Source organism: Bos grunniens, chromosome 4 (genome assembly GCF_055505025.1).
Source record: "Bos grunniens cultivar Pamir isolate PY7600 chromosome 4, Bosgru_T2T1.0, whole genome shotgun sequence".
Taxonomy (NCBI): domain Eukaryota; kingdom Metazoa; phylum Chordata; class Mammalia; order Artiodactyla; family Bovidae; genus Bos; species Bos grunniens.
Window position 1 is genome coordinate 60,188,872 of NC_141168.1, and position 19,031 is coordinate 60,207,902.

General features: G+C 41.2%; 1 protein-coding gene across 5 annotated transcripts in view; it reads right to left on the reverse strand.

Moving 5' to 3' along the window:
- ELMO1 (engulfment and cell motility 1) overlaps nt 1–19,031 on the reverse strand; it is a 585,897-nt gene that overhangs the window by 445,755 nt on the left and 121,111 nt on the right. For all 5 annotated transcript variants that reach the window (XM_086398481.1, XM_086398483.1, XM_086398480.1 and 2 more), the window contains 2 exons: nt 1,179–1,219; nt 72–144 (listed from right to left, as the gene is read on the reverse strand). In XM_086398481.1, the coding sequence (XP_086254607.1) occupies nt 72–144; nt 1,179–1,219 (114 nt within the window). The remainder of the gene's footprint in view (nt 1–71; nt 145–1,178; nt 1,220–19,031) is intronic.

The window sequence follows — 19,031 nt, forward strand, 5'->3', positions numbered from 1 at the left end:
AGAAAACATCAGCTATGTTTTAATTTCCTTTAAATATAAGTGTTCCAGATTAAATAACGTGGATGACCTACCTTTTCTGTGATATAGAAGTTTGAACTATCAGCATGCTGCAGTGCAAAGTATTCATGGTTTGCAAGGGACCATCTGAAAAATGCAAGCAAAAGCTGATTAAAAAAACAAAAAAGAATAATTTTCATGTTCATATGATAGACTTAGATGAACTTAGCACCCTGTGATTGGAACTGGGCCAGTACCCAAGATATGCACAGGGCAGTTCCTAAAACAAAATGACTTTAGCTCCCTTATCATGACCCTGAGACCAAGATCTTATTCCAAGCCTATTGTTCACCCTTTAAGTATTTTATCTTCACAGCTTTGAGGGAGGGCTCATTAAATATAAAGTTCCATTCTTCCCTATGATGAAGGAGTAAGTGGAGCAGAAAGAGGAAAACAAAGGAAATGAATGCTATTTAAATTTTTGATAATTGTTACATTTCAGTTGTCTCTGTAGTCTACCATCCCCAATCAGTATGCCTGCTGTAGACTGGAACATTTCAGTTAAGAATTGTTGTTGTTTAGTCACTAAGTCATGTCCCACTCTTCTGTGATCCCACAGACTAACTCGCCAGTCTCCTCTGTCCATTTAAGGATCGCAGGTCTTAAACGAATTCCAGGTAAAATTCTATTCATAGTTCTGCCTTAAAAATTCAAAAAACCTCAGGCAACTTCCATATGCATGGATTGTTAGAGCAGCCCAAGAGAAGTAGGAAAGCTCACTATCTTTGTGAAGTTCCACCCACTGATCTGTCTTTTAAATTATTTTATCTTCTGTGGGGACCTGAGTGGTCTTCTCATTTTATATCAGATGAAGTGTGCACTTAACTTCGGGAACTTAGACTGCTTCCTGCTGAATAGGATGAATGAACCACATCTTTTCAAAGTAAATAAGATCAATCCCAATGTCCACATATCAGGACTTCTACACTTCCCACTCTTTGAGAAACAGAGAGAATGTTTTGGTAGAAAAGACAAGGAAATATTACACAGTAATTCTTGGTGTCTTGAGGCAAGTCAAATAGTGACTTAATGAGTAATATTTAACAATTGCACAAGAATATTTTATTTGCCTTTCAATATGGTGCCTGGAGCTCCCTGGATAAATCCTGAGTAACACTTACCCATCACAGACTTCCTTTATTATTGCAGACAGTGGTTTTTTCTGAAAAATAGAAAAAAAGGAAATACTTTCTGTTAGTTTCATTTCATCATTTTAAGCTCTAAAAAAAGAAGAAGAAGAGGCCTAATAAAGACACTTAAGTAAGAACAATTTACATTTTCTATTCTTGGTTGTTGTGAGTTTGTTTTTCTCAAGGTTAATAATCGACCAGCCATCACCACCAACTGCATTAATGATGTATTATCCTTTGGGTCCCTTTTTTGTTGAACAAAATATACATCATATTTCACTTGAAAGTGAAAGTGTTAGTCGCTTAGTCATGTCCAACTCTTTTCAATCTCATAGACTGTAGCCCACCAGGCTCCTCTGTCCATGGTATTGTCCAGGCAAGAATACTGGAGCAGGTTGCCATTTCCTTCTCCAGAGGATCTTCCTGACCCAGGGATTGAAACCAGGTCTCCTGCATTGCAGGCAGATTCTTTACCATCTGAGCCACCAGGGAAGCCCCAGTATTTAACTTAGCCACATTAAAATCAGGATGAAACATAGTTTTGGTCAAAGATCTCATAGGCAATAACAACCTACAAAGTCAATTGATCACCAGAATTCCTCAAGAGTACTACATGGGTTCGGAGAAGGTAATGGCACCCCACGCCAGTACTTTTGCCTGGAAAATCCCATGGACGGAGGAGCCTTGTAGGCTGCAGTCCATGGGGTCACTGAGGGTTGGACACGACTGAGCGACTTCACTTTCACTTTTCACTTTCATGCATTGGAGAAGGAAATGGCAACCCACTCCAGTGTTCTTGCCTGGAGAATCCCAAGGACAGGGGAGCCTGGTGGGCTGCCATCTGTGGGGTCGCACAGAGTCGGACACGACTGAAGCAACTTAGCAGCAGCAGCAGTACATGGGTTGGAGAAGGCAATGGCACCCCACTCCAATACTCTTGCCTGGAAAATCTCATGGACAGAGGAGCCTGGTAGGCTGCAGTCCATGGGGTCGCGAAGAGTCAGACATGACTGAGCGACTTCACTTTCACTTTTCACTTTCATGCATTGGAGAAGGAAATGGCAACCCACTCCAGCGTTCTTGCCTGGAGAATGCCAGGGACGGTGGAGCCTGGTGAGCTGCCGTCTATGGGGTCACACAGAGTCGGACACGACTGAAGTGAATTAGCAGCAGCAGCAGCAGTAGCAGTACATGGGTAGGACAACCAGTAGTTTGGCTTTTTGCAAACAAGCTTGGATGTAGGGTAATTTTATGAGAACACGAGGCAAATGGAGTATGAAGAGTAGTGACATTGTTCCTACAAAGTACATAGAATTCTTCCCACAACTGTGGTCCCGGCAAATGTCAATCATGCAGCAGCTTGAGCAGGACACACGCGAGTAACGGGACCATGACACCATGTGCTGTGGTGTCAACTGGCGGCTGACTACAGCTGTACTCTTGGCCTAATAGCCACAGCTGTGCTCTGCCTGCCTCCAGATAGAAAGAATGTAGTGAAGAGACACAGACAGCTCATCTAGAGATGTTGAAACTCTTTCTGCTTTGGATGTAAACAGACCCCAGCTGTCTCCTGGGATGGGCAGGAGTGTGTCTACCAAAGGAACACATCACAGACAAGAAACAAATGGGGAAGAGAAATCAAAGAAATACAACACATGGTCCTGGATTTTCAAATACAACCACAGAATAGCATCTAAACACTTTCTCCTCCTGTCCCTCTGCACACTGTGGTATGGCAGAAGGAATTTGAATCAAGCAGAATTGGTTTAACTTGCATGTTAAACAGAATTGTCAACTTGCATGCAGTGAGACTGACAACTTCCTTAATTTGCTGAGCCACAACTAGCTTATCTGCAAAATGGGCAGAAGACCTACCCACTCCTCAGGGTTGTCCTAAGAATTAAATGAAAATTAAAATAAAGGGCAAAATCCTCAAAAAAGGGTTAGGGCTCCACTTCTTTACTCTCTCGTGTCACTAGAAGAGCTTGATTTCCTCTTTGCATCCTTGCCCTCGGACCCAACGTTGCTAGGTCCCCCTCTTGGTTAATTCCAAGCACCCCATTCTTCACAGTCCTTCCTGAGGGCTTCGGGGCCCTGGTAAAGGCTCCAGTGCTGCCCTCAGTGTTCCTCCAATGCCCTCCTGCACTCTGGAGCGTAGGGTCTATGACTAAGCCCACCACCATGTTTTCAAAAGAACGTCTGCCTGCAACTCTAAATGCAGTGGGCAGAAAAGGGACCGAGAATTGTGGAGGGGTGGAAAGGCAGTACATATTAGCATTTTGAGTTAATCTCTTTTAGACTAAGATTAGAAATGGAGATTGGATTCGACAATGAGGTTACATGTTACAACTTGAGGCCTTTGCAAGAACTTGTCCATTGTTTACAGCTCTGGCTGTGAGTCAAAGAGCAAATGTACACTCCCAACCAAAGGAGAAAGGAGCTTTAGGAATAAAACTTTTTTCATAAATTGAGGATTTTGCACTTCCAGTTGTCAGAGACCTCTCCAGGCTATTAGTATTTCATGAGGACCTACCAGTCTCCTAGATAAGCTGCAGTCGTTCAGATGGTAAAGAATCTGCCTGCAATGCAGGAGACCTGGGTTCAATCCCTGGGTTGGGAAGATCCGCTGGAGAAGGGAATGGCAACCCAATCCAGTACTCTCACCTGGGAAATCCCATGGACAGAGGAGGCGCCTCGCAGGCTATAATCCATGGGGTTGCAAAGAGTTGGACACAACTGAGTGACTGACACTTATTTACCTACCAGTCTCCTAACTCCCCCAATCTTCTTGCATCCTCAAAACTAAAATATAAATAACAGGGTCAAATTTCAGACTTAAATTATATTGAAAGGACAGATCGAGCCAAGAAAGTATTGCTAATGATGTAGGAGAAGGCACTTAAATTACTGCTTTCAGAATGGGAATCCTTAAAGTCTAGGTAACTTAGAGGAATTCAGATTTTAATCCAGGTCTAATTCATAGTTTCAGAGTCAAATTTGAACAGACAGAAGTGGGCTTCTAGAACTATTATATCTAGAACATTCTGAAGTTGGCTATATGAAAGGAGTAAAGACTCTGGAAGAACAAAGTTTAGAGATTTAATAGAGAAAGATTAGAGTAAAACTTCAAACCCCAGAGGAAAAGGACTCACAGTTAACGTAACTGCAGCCTCACCAATTGAAATGAATGCTGTGTAAGCATGGGCGGGTCCCACTGCCTGCATCCTACACCCGCCCCCTCCCTTCTTTACATGTTCCAATGAAACACTGAACTCCACCACCCAAACCTAATTCCAATGACTTCACAATTTTCAACTCCCTTAATTCGTCCACATTTTTAATGTCATTACTACCTTCTTTTTGAAACCACCTTTCCAGAGTTGCTGTATTGCCTTCCATCTCCTACAGTTATAAGCAATAATCCTCCGATAAAATCCACGAGATCCTTCATTATTTGTTTTACTTCTAACTTCAGATTTATGTTTCTACTTCTTCTGTTTTCATTCAACTGGTCAGTTCCTCATCCCAAGTCTGCAATCTGATTCCACTCTTAGAAATCTCTGGCAGCTTGTTAGAAACAGCATGTTAACTCTCCTTCAAGCATCTTATTAAATATACAAACAAAAATCATTACTCTCACGATTCCCTAACCCAAAAATAGCATGTCCCCACCCCAAAATTCTCGCCATCTCAGTCATGATTTTTTCTATGACACCACTACAGCCCAGAGCATCATTAACCTTTATTTCTTCACACTCTGAGTCTGATTTGTTACAGGTAGTATTACATCTTCCTCTGTGACATTCATATCATTACTTCTCACCTCCTCCAAATTGCTCTTCTAAAATCTTAGCATTCCTCATTCCAACTCCTACCAGATAAATCATACCCCAGTTCCTTCACTCTTAATTCTGCTTTCTCAGCCCCAGTGCCTTTCCTGAGGAACAGCCCATTATTACTGGCATTAACTACTTGCCATAAATTTCCAGTCAAACATTACACTGGCCTATCAAACACAGATTCTGGTCTTGCATTAGTTCCTATATTTGTATTACCTACGTCTAGTAGTTCTCTCATGTAGATTTCTAGAGAACTTATCTTTGCCTTCTCTATTCTGTGAAATACAGATATCTACAAGACACTGAGTCTCATCAATACTTTGCAAAAACCTCTCTCTGCTTTATCCCTTCCAGACCTAAACTACCACCTTTGGTTAAGAATTCTCAGGATCCTGGCATCAGATCCTTGCAAATAAGTCTGTACATCACCAGTTTCTTTCTTTCTAATTCCTGCATTAATTATAATTAGGTAAAATTAGACTTTCCCCATAAACTTTGCTCATGTTGTTCTTTTGCTCTAATATCCACCATAGATCTTCAATGACCACCACCTGTATTGTATAAATCTTTTAGCTTGTCATCCAAGGCCTTCCAGAATCTGGTCTCAAGCAATCAAACTGTCTACTAATGTTGTACACGTTCCCCATACTTTTGGCTTAGCTAATGATTCATCCAAAAAATCCCACCCCCATATTTTTACTTTATGCCATTTTTTAAATATTCTTTTTGGCTGTGCTAGGTCTTCATTGCTGTGAAGGCTTTTCTCTAGTTGCAGTGGGGTCTACCCTCTAGTTGTGATGTGCAGGTTTCTCTTTGTGGTGGCTTCTCTTGTTGTGGAAAAGAGCTCTAGGGCTCGTGGGTTTAATAGTTGCCGCTCCCAGGCTCTAGAACATGAATTCGATAGTTGTGGCACATAGATTTAGTTGCTCCACCGCATGGTGGGATCTTCCTGGATCAGGGATCAAACTCATGTCTCCTGAATTGGCAGGTGAATTCTTTACCACTGAGCCACCAGGGAAGCCCCAGTGTTTAGGCACTAAAGTTGTCCCCAACTGTTTGTGACCCCATGGACTGTGGCACGCCAGGTTCCTCTGAACTTTCACCATCTCTCAGAGTTTGCTCAAATTCATGTCCATCGAGTCAGTGATCTCAACGTCTGTTGGCCCCTTCTCCTTCTGCCTTCAGTCTTTTTCAGCATCAGGGTCTTTTCCAGTGAGTTGGCTCTTTGCATCAGGTGGCCAAAGTATTGGAGCTTCAGCTTCAGCATCAATCTTTCCAATGAATATTCAGGGTTGATTTCCTCTAGGATTGACTGGTTAGATCTCCTTGCAGTCCAGGGGACTCTCAAAAGTCTTCTCCAACACCACAGTTCAAAAGCATCAGTTCTTCAGCCCTCAGCTTTCTTTATAGTCCAACTCTCACATCCATACTTGACTACTGGAAAAACGATAGCTTTGACTAGATGGACCTTTGTTGGCAACAAAGTCCCCCTATACTTAGCATATTAAATGAATCACTCCTAAGGACCTAGTATATCTGTCTTACTTTCTTGTCCCTTGAAAACAAGGTATCTTACAGTTCACAGATGCTAACAGGATATAAGAGGAAACAATATATTTCTGTTAAATGGAAAATTCACTTACTTTATTTTTTTAAAAAAAAGAACCAACAGAAAAGCCTTGACTATAAAAGTAAACCATTTCCTAAATGCCCATCAATAGATGAATTGATAAAGATGTGGTACATATATACAATGGAATATTACTTAGCCATGAAAAGAATGAGATGAGTCATTTGTAGAGATACGGATCGACCTAGAGAGTTTCATACAGAGTGAAGTAAGTCAGAAAATAAGTACTGTATATTAACACATATATGTGGAATCTAGAATAATGGTACAGATGAACCTGTTTGCAAGGCAAACATAGAGATACATGTAGAGAACAAATGTGTGGACACCACAGCGAGGGGAGAAATGGGGGATGGGATGACTTGAGAGATTGGGATTGACATATATACTATGACTACTACATAGAAAATAGGTAACTAATGAGAACCTATTTCTAATGGAGAATCTTCATTGGAATGACTGATGCTGAAACTGAAGCTCCAATACTTTGGCCACCTGAAGTGAAGAAATGACTCATTGGAAAAGACCCTGTTGCTGGGAAAGACTGAAGGCAGGAGGAGAAGGGAGTGACAGAGGATGAGATGCTATTCAACTGGATAGCATCACCGACTCAATGGACATAAGTTTGAGGAAACTCCAAGAGATAGTGGAGTCAGAGGAGCTTGGCCTGCTACAGTCCATAGGGTAGCTATGTATACATGTGTATACATATAGCTCATTCACTTTGCTGTACAGCAGAAACTAACAAAATATTTTAAAGCAAGTATATACTCCAATAAAAAATAAGGAAAATGATTAATGCATATTAAAAAACAAAACAAAAGAAAAAAACAACCAACAACATCAAAGTAAACCATTTCAAAGTATAGCCTGGATTAATCAGCACGAATCCCACTTCCTACCATGTAAACCACTGTGGGGTGGCTATAAGCAGCTGCTTAGACATGTGAAGGTTGTCACCACTCCCCACACAGACCACTCTGTGATTCACAGCTTGGGAGAGAATTGAGCCAGCCAGCTGATGAGGAGTATAATTCAACAGGTGATAAAGCAGATACCAATCAAATGATTGTCACCATCCTTTAGCAAGGCCACACAGGTGAGCAGGAACTATTGCTGTAAACAGGGATGGAACAAGATACTCCCAAATACACTATTTTGGTAGCAGTGCTTTGCTCACTTTCTATATAAAACCTTCAATCTGACATGACCTCCTTGCCTGACTTAAATTCTAAACTAAAGTTTGGCTCTATGTTTTAGTTAATATTTGTTCAGGTTACATAAGATGTTTTTATAATAATGCAAGTTTCACCTGAGGAAAAGAAAGCTTCCAAGGCATGCTTGGAAGTTCACTAAAACTTGGGAGTAGGATGACAAGCGCATTGCCTTAGTAGCTTTCTGTGGACCCACAAAATATTTGCCTTTCATCTCATTGAGAGAAAAGACTAGAAGAAAAGAAAATTTGATCTAAAAGGATAAAAACTGGTTCTTCTCTGAGTCCATAAACCATAAAGGAACTAAAATAAATTCTATACTCTATACAAATATATCTCCATGTAAAATATCAAGGCAAAATTATTTTAATTGCCTGAGCGTGTTTTTGTAACTCAACAAAAATCATAACTAAATCCCTTAAGCTTTTTGTTTTGAAGGTCAAATCGGTCTTCTCAGACTCAGTAATGAACTAAGATGGAAACAATAGAAATGTTTTTAAGGATAACCCAGAGGGTTAGTCAGTTACCAGATTTCCAAGTGCAGGTGACTGGGAATTAAATAGACTCTCCACTTGTTCCCTTTAGCAATGGTGAGGTCATTGTTCACCACATGAAAGTATTTCTTCTCTTTATACTAATTGGAGAAAATTTCAATAATGACACAAATATTTTTATTCATCAAACAAAGTATGCATTTCCAAATGAATTTTATTGGCAAAGTACTATGTGCCAACAATTATATTCATGGAGTAAATAAGCTTTTTGTTGTTGGATTTGTTTTTTTTAATTTATCCCTCCCTTTTAAACTCTTACTCTCCAAAAGAATTCCTTTATTCAACTTAATTTATCATAGACTACATCCAGAAAGCCAATTTCCAGTACAAAAAGATTTTTATTTACTTTTCATAAAATCACCTAGATTCCTGAGAATGGTCAAATTCACTAGCAATTAGCTTGTGATCTATATCTCTGCCTCTGTTCTCACATGGTGTTCTCTCCTCTTCTTACAAGAAGGATGTAAATCCAGGGTGATTCCATCACAAGATACACAATTATATATATAAAACCCCTTTTTCAAATAAGGTCACCTTTTCATATTCCAGGTGTTATAATTTGGACATACCTTTGGGGCCACTGTTAAAACTATTGCAATTGGGTAAGAAAAATATATATATATATTTTTTAAGGATTAGGGAGAAAAGAGAATGCACCCTTTTCTCCCTAATCCTTAAAGTGGGTGTTGGTCCTTCACTTTTCTTCCTAAACTCTTTCTTGCTTTTAATGAAATGCCAGTGTCCCAAATCCCTGAATCCATGCCTCCCACTTGACCCCTCTTCTATGGTCTGATCCTGCATTTCCAACAAGCCCTGGTGGATCCACATAAACGTCCTGCCACCTCTTCAAGGTTAGCACTACATTCTCTTCCTCACTAAACCAGATCCTCCTCCTGTCTCACTTTTATCTCAAAAAAAAAAAAAAAATATATATATATATATACATGTATTTATATCTCACTCTCCCCGCCCAAAGCTCATGGTTCCTTTCAGACATGAGAGGGCCCCCAGAAGAAACATCCTTGGGGATCTCCAGTTGTTTATTTCAGAGGCTGTGGAGTCCAGCCTGCCTTGAGGCATGTTCCCCGGACACAGCCCAGCTGTTGCCCCTCGTCCGTGTCCCCTCGCTGATGACTGCAGTTCCCATTCAACCACCTGTTCCTGCCTGTTGGCAGCGCACTTGGCCTGGGGATACTATGCGACCCAAATGCTCACCTCAGAGCTCACAGGTCCTCTCTGCCCACATTTCTGCCTTGACACTCGCCTGTGGAGGCTGGTATCTCCCTCATCTGAAGTGATACACACTGGTCAGCAACTATAAATTGTGGGCTGCTGTTCCTACCTCTGACATCCACTTCTCAGGCCCATGTCTGTCCTAAAAAGAGCACCACATCAGAAAGAAAGCTTGGCTTCTTCAAAACCTTATTTATTTCAAATGTTTTTAAAGATATGGGGTGAGGGTACGCTTATGAGATAGCAGTAGGGACACCAGAAAAGCACTCAGAATGCTGAATTTTTATCAACAACTTGCTTTTCTACATCTTACCCCAACTATAAGCACTGGAATAACTTTAGAAAATGATTTCCTGGGGTAGAACCCCAACTTCTGCAGCCCCTGGTTTTGTAGCTTTAGGCTTACTACTTCTCCTCTCAATGTTTCCATTTTCTTTTCTGAAAATAAAAGTAGCACCTCATTTGTAGAGTAGTGAGGACTAATTGAGAGGATGTTATATCAAACTCTCAAAACCGCACCTGGTACCCAGCGAGGCACTGGATACGTGTTACCTCTGAATAGGTTCTTTCATTTTGTGTATCCAGCTTGGACACTTTGCAGGTACTTTCTTTAAATGTCGGTTAAGAAAATAAAATACATGAATGAATGAACATCCAGTTCTTCTTCCTTCTTCCTGGAGTGACTCCAGCCCCCAGGGCTGCCTTTGGCACTCATCTCATCCTGTTCTTTACTCTTCAATGCATTTTTGTTTCCTCTGCCAACCAGATTATACACATTTGGAGGGAAACACTGCCTCTGAGACTCACCTCTGTCACTTCCCAAGCAAATGGCTGCTAGGCTACAAGGCGTGCAATTAATGAACTTTTTTTTAAATTAAAAACACATCTTTTTTCAGACTTTCAGCTTCTTTCCCTTTCTTCTGGTCTCTTCCAACTGCCTCTGAAGCCCAGGCAGAAGCTAAAGATGGAAGACAGCAAGAGAAAGGCAGGAGCAGTCTCCCATCACCACCTCGTAGCCACTCTGCCAGAGGGCCATTGTCAGACAGCCCTGTAATTGCAAAACCATTTTCCACCAAGACTGAAGGTTCTTGGTCCCAGACTATTATAAAGTCTTTCTCCAGTGCTTTCAACGAATGTGACAGATGCTTTGGTTTGACACTTTGGGGTGGTACAGCACAGCACCTGGGATTTTTACTTCCTTTTATAGATGGAAATTCATTGAACATATTCTGCCCAGCAGTTCTGAGTGATGTTGGTCCAGAAAGAAAAGAAAGCCAGCTCCTAAATGTCAGGACACCTCTGAGAAGGGATATATGCATGTTGACTAAGATGTAGCCCACAATGTGACTTGGGAAAACTTGCAGGTGCGGTAAGTAACCCATCTAGTTCCCGGAGGTGCCTCCTGACACCATGTCAAAAACACCAGTCATTTTTACAACAGCTTTATTCTTCCTCCAACGAGCCTGGTGACTGCTCTCCATGCTTCCAACCATATACCTTTAATAAGGAGGAATCAGATGTCTCTGAGAGGTGTGTATGAATATTCTGTTTTCCTAATAGCTGCTTAGATAAACTGAAAGTTAATGACAAAACCACACTTCCCTGAGGCAAATTTACTAAGAGCTGGTTCTTGGAAAGCACACATTTTGACAACAGTTCCAATGGGAATCACTGACACAAGATTCCAGTGACTGTTAGAAATGACAAAGGCAGGGGGTGAGGGGAAAGGACGCCCAACTCCGTCTCCAAAGCAGTAAAAACTACGTATCCCATTAATTTTAAAAATAGAAAGATGACACTCTATGACACCTTTTTCTCGACAGATGATTTGTTTCAAAAATAGTTTACTAAAAATGACTTGTTTCAAGCTTTATGAATCTAATTAAATATTAGATTCAGCAAGACCAAGTGCAATCTTTGCATCATAAAAATCACCGGACTATGCAAATGAGCAGACACAAAAAATAATCAGTACTCTCACTCAGTTCAGTTCAGTTCAGGCGCTCAGTCGTATCCGACTCTTTGCGACCCCATGAATCACAGCACGCCAGGCCTCCCTGTCCATCACCAACTCCCGGAGTTCACTCAGACCCACGTCCATCGAGTAAGTGATGCCATCCAGCCATCTCATCCTCTGTCGTCCCCTTTTCCTCCTGCCCCCAATCCCTCCCAGCATCAGAGTCTTTGGTATGAGGTGGCCAAAGTACTAGAGTTTCAGCTTTAGCATCATTTCTTCCAAAGAACACCCAGGGATGATCTCCTTTAGAATGGACTCTCATTAGTAATGAGTTAAAGAGGAGGAGAAGGTTCTCTTTCTCTTTTAGGTCCTCTGATATACCTCTGCTCAGTAGAAACTGTGTTCTGCTTCAATTGGAAGCAAAACTGCAATTTTAGAAAATGACAAAAATGTAGAAATGAACAATGCAAAAATAAAGCCCTACTCACATCAATTATCTATTCTGAGTCTTCTTCCTTCTTCTTGAGTATTTTACATTGTCCTAATACCAATGTTACTATGGATATAATTTTTTTTTCCAAATTTCAATATCTCAGGCAGCAAAAACAACAACTTTCCCAACTACTATATCCTTCTCTACCTTCCTTAATATCTGTCTTTTCTAAGAAGTGCTCCCAGATAATTCCAGCCTGTCTGGTGGGCCATTTCATTCCACCACACCTTGAGTCAGTTCAGTTCAGTTCAGTTCAGTCACTCAGTCGTGACCAACTCTTCAGGACCCCATGAACTGCAGCATGCCAGGCTTCCCTGTCCATCACCAACTCCCGAAACTTACTCAAACTCATGTCCATCGAATCAGTGATGCCATCCAACCATCTCATCCTCTGTTGTCCCCTTCTATTCTGCATTCAATCTTTCTCAGCGTCAGCGTCTTTTCAAATGAGTCAGTTCTTTACATCAGGTGGCCAAAGTATTGGAGTTTCAGCTTCAGCATCAGTCTTTCCAGTGAATATTTAGGACTCAGCGTCTTTTCAAATGAGTCAGTTCTTTACATCAGGTGGCCAAAGTATTGGAGTTTCAGCTTCAGCATCAGTCTTTCCAGTGAATATTTAGGACTGATTTCCTTTAGGATGGACTGGTTGGATCTCCTTGCAGTCCAAGGGGCTCTCAAGAGTTTTCTCCAACACCACAGTTCAAAAGCATCAATTCTTCAGTGCTCAGCTTTCTTTATAGTACAACTCTCACATCCATACATGTGAAAAACCATAGCTTTGACTTAGACAAACTTTTGTTAGCAAAGCAATGTTTCTGCTTTTTAATAGGCTGTCTAGGTTGGTCATAACTTTTCTTCCAAGGAGCAAGCGTCTTTTAATTTCATGGCTGCAATCACCATCTGCAGTGATTTTGGAGTCCCCCAAAATAAAATCTGTCATTGTTTCCACTGTTTCCCCATCTATTTGCCATGAAGTGATGGGACCAGATGCCATGATCTTAGTTTTCTGAGTGTTGAGTTTTAAGCCAACTTTTTCACTCTCCTCTTTCACTTTCATCAAGAGGCTCTTTAGCTTTTCTTCACTTTCTGCCATAAGGTATGTCATCTGCATACCTGAGGTTACTGATATTTCTCCCAACGATCTTGATTCCCACTTGTGCTTCATCCAGCCCAACATTTTGCATGATCTACTCTGCATACAAGTTAAATAAGCAGGTGACAATATACGGCCTTGACGTACTCCTTTCCCAATTTGGAACCAGTCTGTTGTTCCATGTCCAGTTCTAACTGTTGCTTTTTGACCTGCACACAGATTTCTCAGGAGGCAGGTCAGGTATCACTTGAAGAATTTTCCATAGTTTGTAGAGATCCACACAGTAAAAGGCTTTGGCACAGTCAATCAAGCGTTCTGGAACTCTCTTGCTTTTTCAATGTTCCAAGGGATGTTGGCAATTTGATCTCTTTGAACCAGAGATCAAACTGCCTTGAGTCAAGTGTTCTCTTTTATATGGAAATGAGTGAGTGATTCACTCTGTGACTCAATTCAGGTCCTAAGGTCTGCCTACCTTCTCTTCTGTGAAATAGTCCACTTACTAGTGTTAAGCTCATATGTGGAAGGTTAATCCTATTTATGTGCATGGTATGAAAGGATTGATAAAAAGTCAGACAAGCTTGATAGAATAAACAGAAATGACTGCTGACTGTGATGGATAAGGTAATAGCAGACCAGATGGGTAGATATGAAAAAGCGAGATAAGCTCTGGAGGCAAAGTAGGGTTCAAGTTCAATTTAAACACAGGATTATGAATGTTTATCAACTGCGAAGAAACTCACCTTAAGACAGCTGTCAAAAGAATACTAAGCCATAGCAAAGAGAGTTTTAAGAAGTAAGTTTACTTTTTTTTGACTTTTTAGTTCCCCTTCTTCTCCTTCTTGTCTCTCTGTGCCGTGTAGGTGGTTTACTGTTTGAGTGGGTGAGTGGTTTACCATGAGAGGATGCACTAGCACCAATTCACCTTTCTTTTTGAAAAAGTTTATTTATTTGGCTGCATTGTGTCTTAGTTGTGACGCATGGGCTCAGTTGCCCCACAGCACCTGGGATCTTAGTTCCCTGACCAGGGATCAAAGCTGCGGCCCCTGCATTGGCATGCAGATTCTTAACCACTGGACCACCAGGGAAGTCCTCCATCCTTCTTTCTTCAGTGGTGATGGATGTGCTGAGAAACGTGCCAGCAAGTAGTGGAGAAACATGGGCTTCTAGGTCTCCAATGTATGTCCCATGAGTGTGACCATGGCTACGTGAGGCTAAACCACAGCCTGGAAGAACAATAAAACAGGCTCTTCTGGAAGGATCTGAAATAGGCAAAGAACTTTTAAAATTGCCCTACCTTTGACATACCATTAACCCACACTTTCATTGTCTATCATTATTTGGTCAGCCCTTCTGATAATAATGATAATAGCAATAGCTGTCATTTACTGAGTGACTACCATATCCCACTGCAAGATGATGTTACTGAGCCTACATTACAAATGAGAAAACTGTACGAGGATCTCAAAATGTTAAATAGCTTGCTCACTTGTCTCACTTCATTTTGTATCCTCTGTCACTATCCTGTGCTGTCCTAAGTCACTTCAGTCATATCTGACTCTGTGCATCACTATGGACTATAGCCCACCAGACTCCTCTGTCCATGGGATTCTCCAGGCAAGAATACTAAAGTGGGTTGCCATTCCCTTCTCCAGGTCACTATCCTAGGCCATGACATAATTATTTCTCACTTGGGCTACTGCAACTAATTACTGTCTAACTAATCTTTCTTATTTAATTTTATTTCTCACAAAACAGTTCTTCAACTTTGACCCTCTAAAAATGCAGATCACATCATGTGCGGTCAAACCTTCTGCTGAGAAACATTCCTTTTTTTCCATGACTCTTGGACAGAGTATTGAGTCCATACAGTTCCTCATGACACACCCTCTATCCATCCAGCGGGCAAATCCAGAGCCCCGTGTGGAATTTGTTTCAACTCCAAAGAAAGAAGGTATTAGGCAGGATCTCAAATATTACCTCTCCACCATTTCTTCCATTCTTGTTCTTTATTAGTAGGATTGCCAGTTAGACACAGGATGGGACTTCTTAACCTGTCCTTTCAAGACAACTTCACACTTGTGTTTTTTGTTCCTTTATCTTTTGGAATATATTCTGGATGTATTCCTTACTTCCAACCTCCAAGTTACTGGTTCTCTCTTTAGCCAAACCCACCATAGAATAACTCTGTGTATTTTACTGCTTTTTTCCTGTTGTAGAGTTTTTCTTACATTTTATTTCTTACTTTTACATTTCTGAGATTTTCAATTGTTTCTTTCTCAAATTTATCTATTCTCAATTTATGTCTACCCATTATATGCGCATAATTTTCTGTTTGTGAAGATACTATTCTCTCTCTTTTAAAGTCCTTCCTTTGAGGGCCCATGACACACTTATTTTTAAGTCCTCCCTTGAGCGCTATGTTCCTCCACATTTACCAGATAGAATAGAGCCACCTGGAGCAGCAGCAGCCCGTGTGATAAAGAGGGACCAGATGCAAGTTTTCTGAGGTAACTGACTGTCTAGAAAGGCTGAGGGAAAGAGGAGAATCTAGGAAGACATGCAGTTGCAGCTTCAGCAAACTGGGTATATGTTCATATATCACTGAGAAAAGAAATTATTAAGGAAAGCAAAACTGCACAGGTTTGGGGGTGGAAGGAACAATGGGGACTGATTTTGACTATTTTGAGTTTAAGGTGCAAGAGGCATCTAGATGGTCAAAACAAGTAACAGATGGACACTGTTCATATGGGTCAGGAGGTCAAGAATGATGTGACAGTGGAAATTATGAGCATCTTATGGTGATAAGGCTGATGAATGCAAATAGATCACCACAAACTTGTTCCAGTGTAATGATCATGGCTCAGATGGTAAAGCGTATGTCTAGAATGCGGAAGACCCGGGTTCGAGCCCTGGGTTGGGAAGATCCCCTGGAGGAGGAAATGGCAATCCACTCCAGTACATTTGCCTGGAAAATCCCATGGACAGAGGGGCCTGGTAGGCTACAGTCTATGGGGGTCACAAAGAGTCGGATACAACTCAGCAATTTCACATCTCAAAGTCATTTGGCTGTCTTTTGATTACGGAATGCTTTGATGGAAGGATAAAAATAGATCTTCATAAAGTCAATTCATACGATAAAACAATATATTTAGAATGCGTGGTGGGGACAAGGGGAGGGATGTTCTTCTCAAAGGGCCACTCCTTTCATAACTGTATTTAATTGCATCATCAGACAGAGAAGGTGTAAACATCACCTATTTCCTTTGCTCCTATTCTTATGACTGTCCCACACACCAGGCACTGTACTAGGCACGGGGAACACACATGGCCTGTGCATAGCATCACATAATGAATAAGTGGAGCCATATGGACTGTTACAAATGCATATAACAAGGGCCTGGATCTGATCTGAGAAATCAGATGACTTCTAAGGAGTTTACATTTCATCTGGGATCAAGAGGGAATGGGAGTTAGATGAGCAGAGAAATGAAAGGATGGTAACTTCCAGTTAAAAGAAAAATCACATTTGTAAAGGCTCTGAGAAGTGTGCAGTTATGAAAGAAAAAAAAATTCACTTATAATTAGAACCAAGATAGGAGTTTGGTGGAAGTTGCAGTAACTCTAAGCAAAGCTGGTGAGGTAAGCAAAGGCTGGGGATAGCAGGTTCGTAGCCAGAACGTCTAGATTTTATTCTAAGTGCAGTGGGAAAGCACTGAAGGTTGATAGGCCTGGGAGAATGCCTTAGAAGGGAAGTAAGAGTGGAGACCAGGAGGCCAGCCGAGGAGGCAAGTGGAGGCAAGCGAGAGCAGTGAGGATCAAGAATGGGGAGGGAGGAGGGAGGAGGGTTCAGGATGGGGAACACATGTATACCTGTGGCGGATTCATTTTGATATTTGGCAAAACTAATACAATTATGTAAAGTTTAAAAATAAAATTAAAAAAAAAAGAAAAGAAAAGAAAAAAAAGAAAAGGTAGACAGAATCAAGAACCACTGAGGAGGTAAATTCCACAGGATTTGCTATTTGAGAGACTTTAGGAGTTGCAGGGGAGGTGGTCCAGCACCATGGTGGTACCACTGACTCAGAGGACTCATGAGTACATCTGATGGAAATTCTAGGAAAAAAAAAAAAAACAACCAGAAAAGCATATATTTCTTTCCCCCTGAGGCTGCTCTCATTCCCGAGAAGTTCTGGGCACCTTGCACAGGTCTACACACCCCTAGAGACAAAGTGCAAGCTGCCTTTCTCTAGAACAAAGCACCTTTTTAGGAGAAGCCAGAGTCCTGCTTCATGCTGAAAGCTACATATTTATATACTCCACCACAAACTGCCAGTTGACCTAACAGGAAAACAAAATACACAGTGTGACATACACGAAAGGTTCTAGAAATGTGAGATGTCTTAGTCATCAAAACCTTAAGGAAACATGGTTGATAAAAGGTTCTGTCCCGAGTTACCCAATCTGCTCTTAGTGACAGAGCTGAGGAAGGGAAGTAGACGGAGGAGAATATCACCCCTACCTACCTAGAAAGCAAACTGAAATCTGCAGTTCATCTTCAGAGAAAAAGCAGAATGCTGGAGTTCATGCTTGTGCAATTAACCTGGGTTCTCAGCTAAGGGGAAACATATGTTTTCCATCTTTCTCCTCCAAAGCATGGCAAACTCTAAGATTTTAAGAGATTATACACACTCTCACATACAAAGGGAGAGAGCTAAAACCAGAAAGGGAAGTTCTTCGGTCACTTTATATTAAAGGAAGTTTAAGAAATAGCTGTTACGATACCAAATCCAACAGTTGCAAAAATCAGATGAGCCATGACTTTTCCTGTCTCAGTATCATTCTACCTGGTTATGACAGCACAAAACCCAGCAGTATAACATCACACAGGCTTCATCACACTTTTCTTGCTGCTGCTGCTGCTAAGTCGCTTCAGTCGTGTCCGACTCTGTGCGACCCCATAGACAGCAGCCCATCAGGCTCTTCCGTCCCTGGGATTCTCTTAAGCGGGACCAAATAAACTCTTGAAAGTGTCATGTTTGTATTCTTTATAAAGTAAGAAAAAGCGAAGAACTATTAGGACCATTTTACTGAAGGAAGCATTAAGGACTCCCTAAACATTACTGTGGGAGCCAGAGGCAGCACCAGCAGAGAGAAATGTATAGGGCCGCACAACAGTTTCTAAATCTGTGTCCAAGAACATCAGCATTACTACGAAGCTTGAAGAAACAGGAATCCCCAGCTCTTGAACCACATCTACAAATAATCCTCTCTGTGTTCAATACGTGTCATAAACAATTCAGATGCAGAACCAAGCTTGGAGCCACTGATTTAGTCCCCCCTTGATAGGAGGAAATTTGTCCACCACCCAGGGGACATTGGCACTGTCTGGACACACTGTTGGTCGTCACAGATGGGGGAAGGAATGCCACTGGCATCTAGTGGGTAAAAGCCAGGATACTGCTAAAATCCTCAAATGCAAAGCACAGACCACAAAACTAAGACTTCTCCAGTCTAAAATGTCAGTAGTTCTGAGATTGAGAAAGTCCAATGTAATACAACCGTTCAGGAAAAGAGTTCAGGACAGGCACAAGACTTTTCATTTCTGCAGGGCAAGGGTAGAACCTTGTTTTCCAGAAATTCAGTCTCATTTTCTTGATTCTATGGGATCTTTTTTATTATGAACACTGTGGCAAAATACACATTACATTAAAATTACAATCTTAACTATTTTTAAACATACTGCTCAGCAGTGTTAAATACACTCAAATTGTGTATTCTATGTGACTGCAGGGAAGTCAAGAGATACCTGGAGTAACAGGCAAATTTGGCCT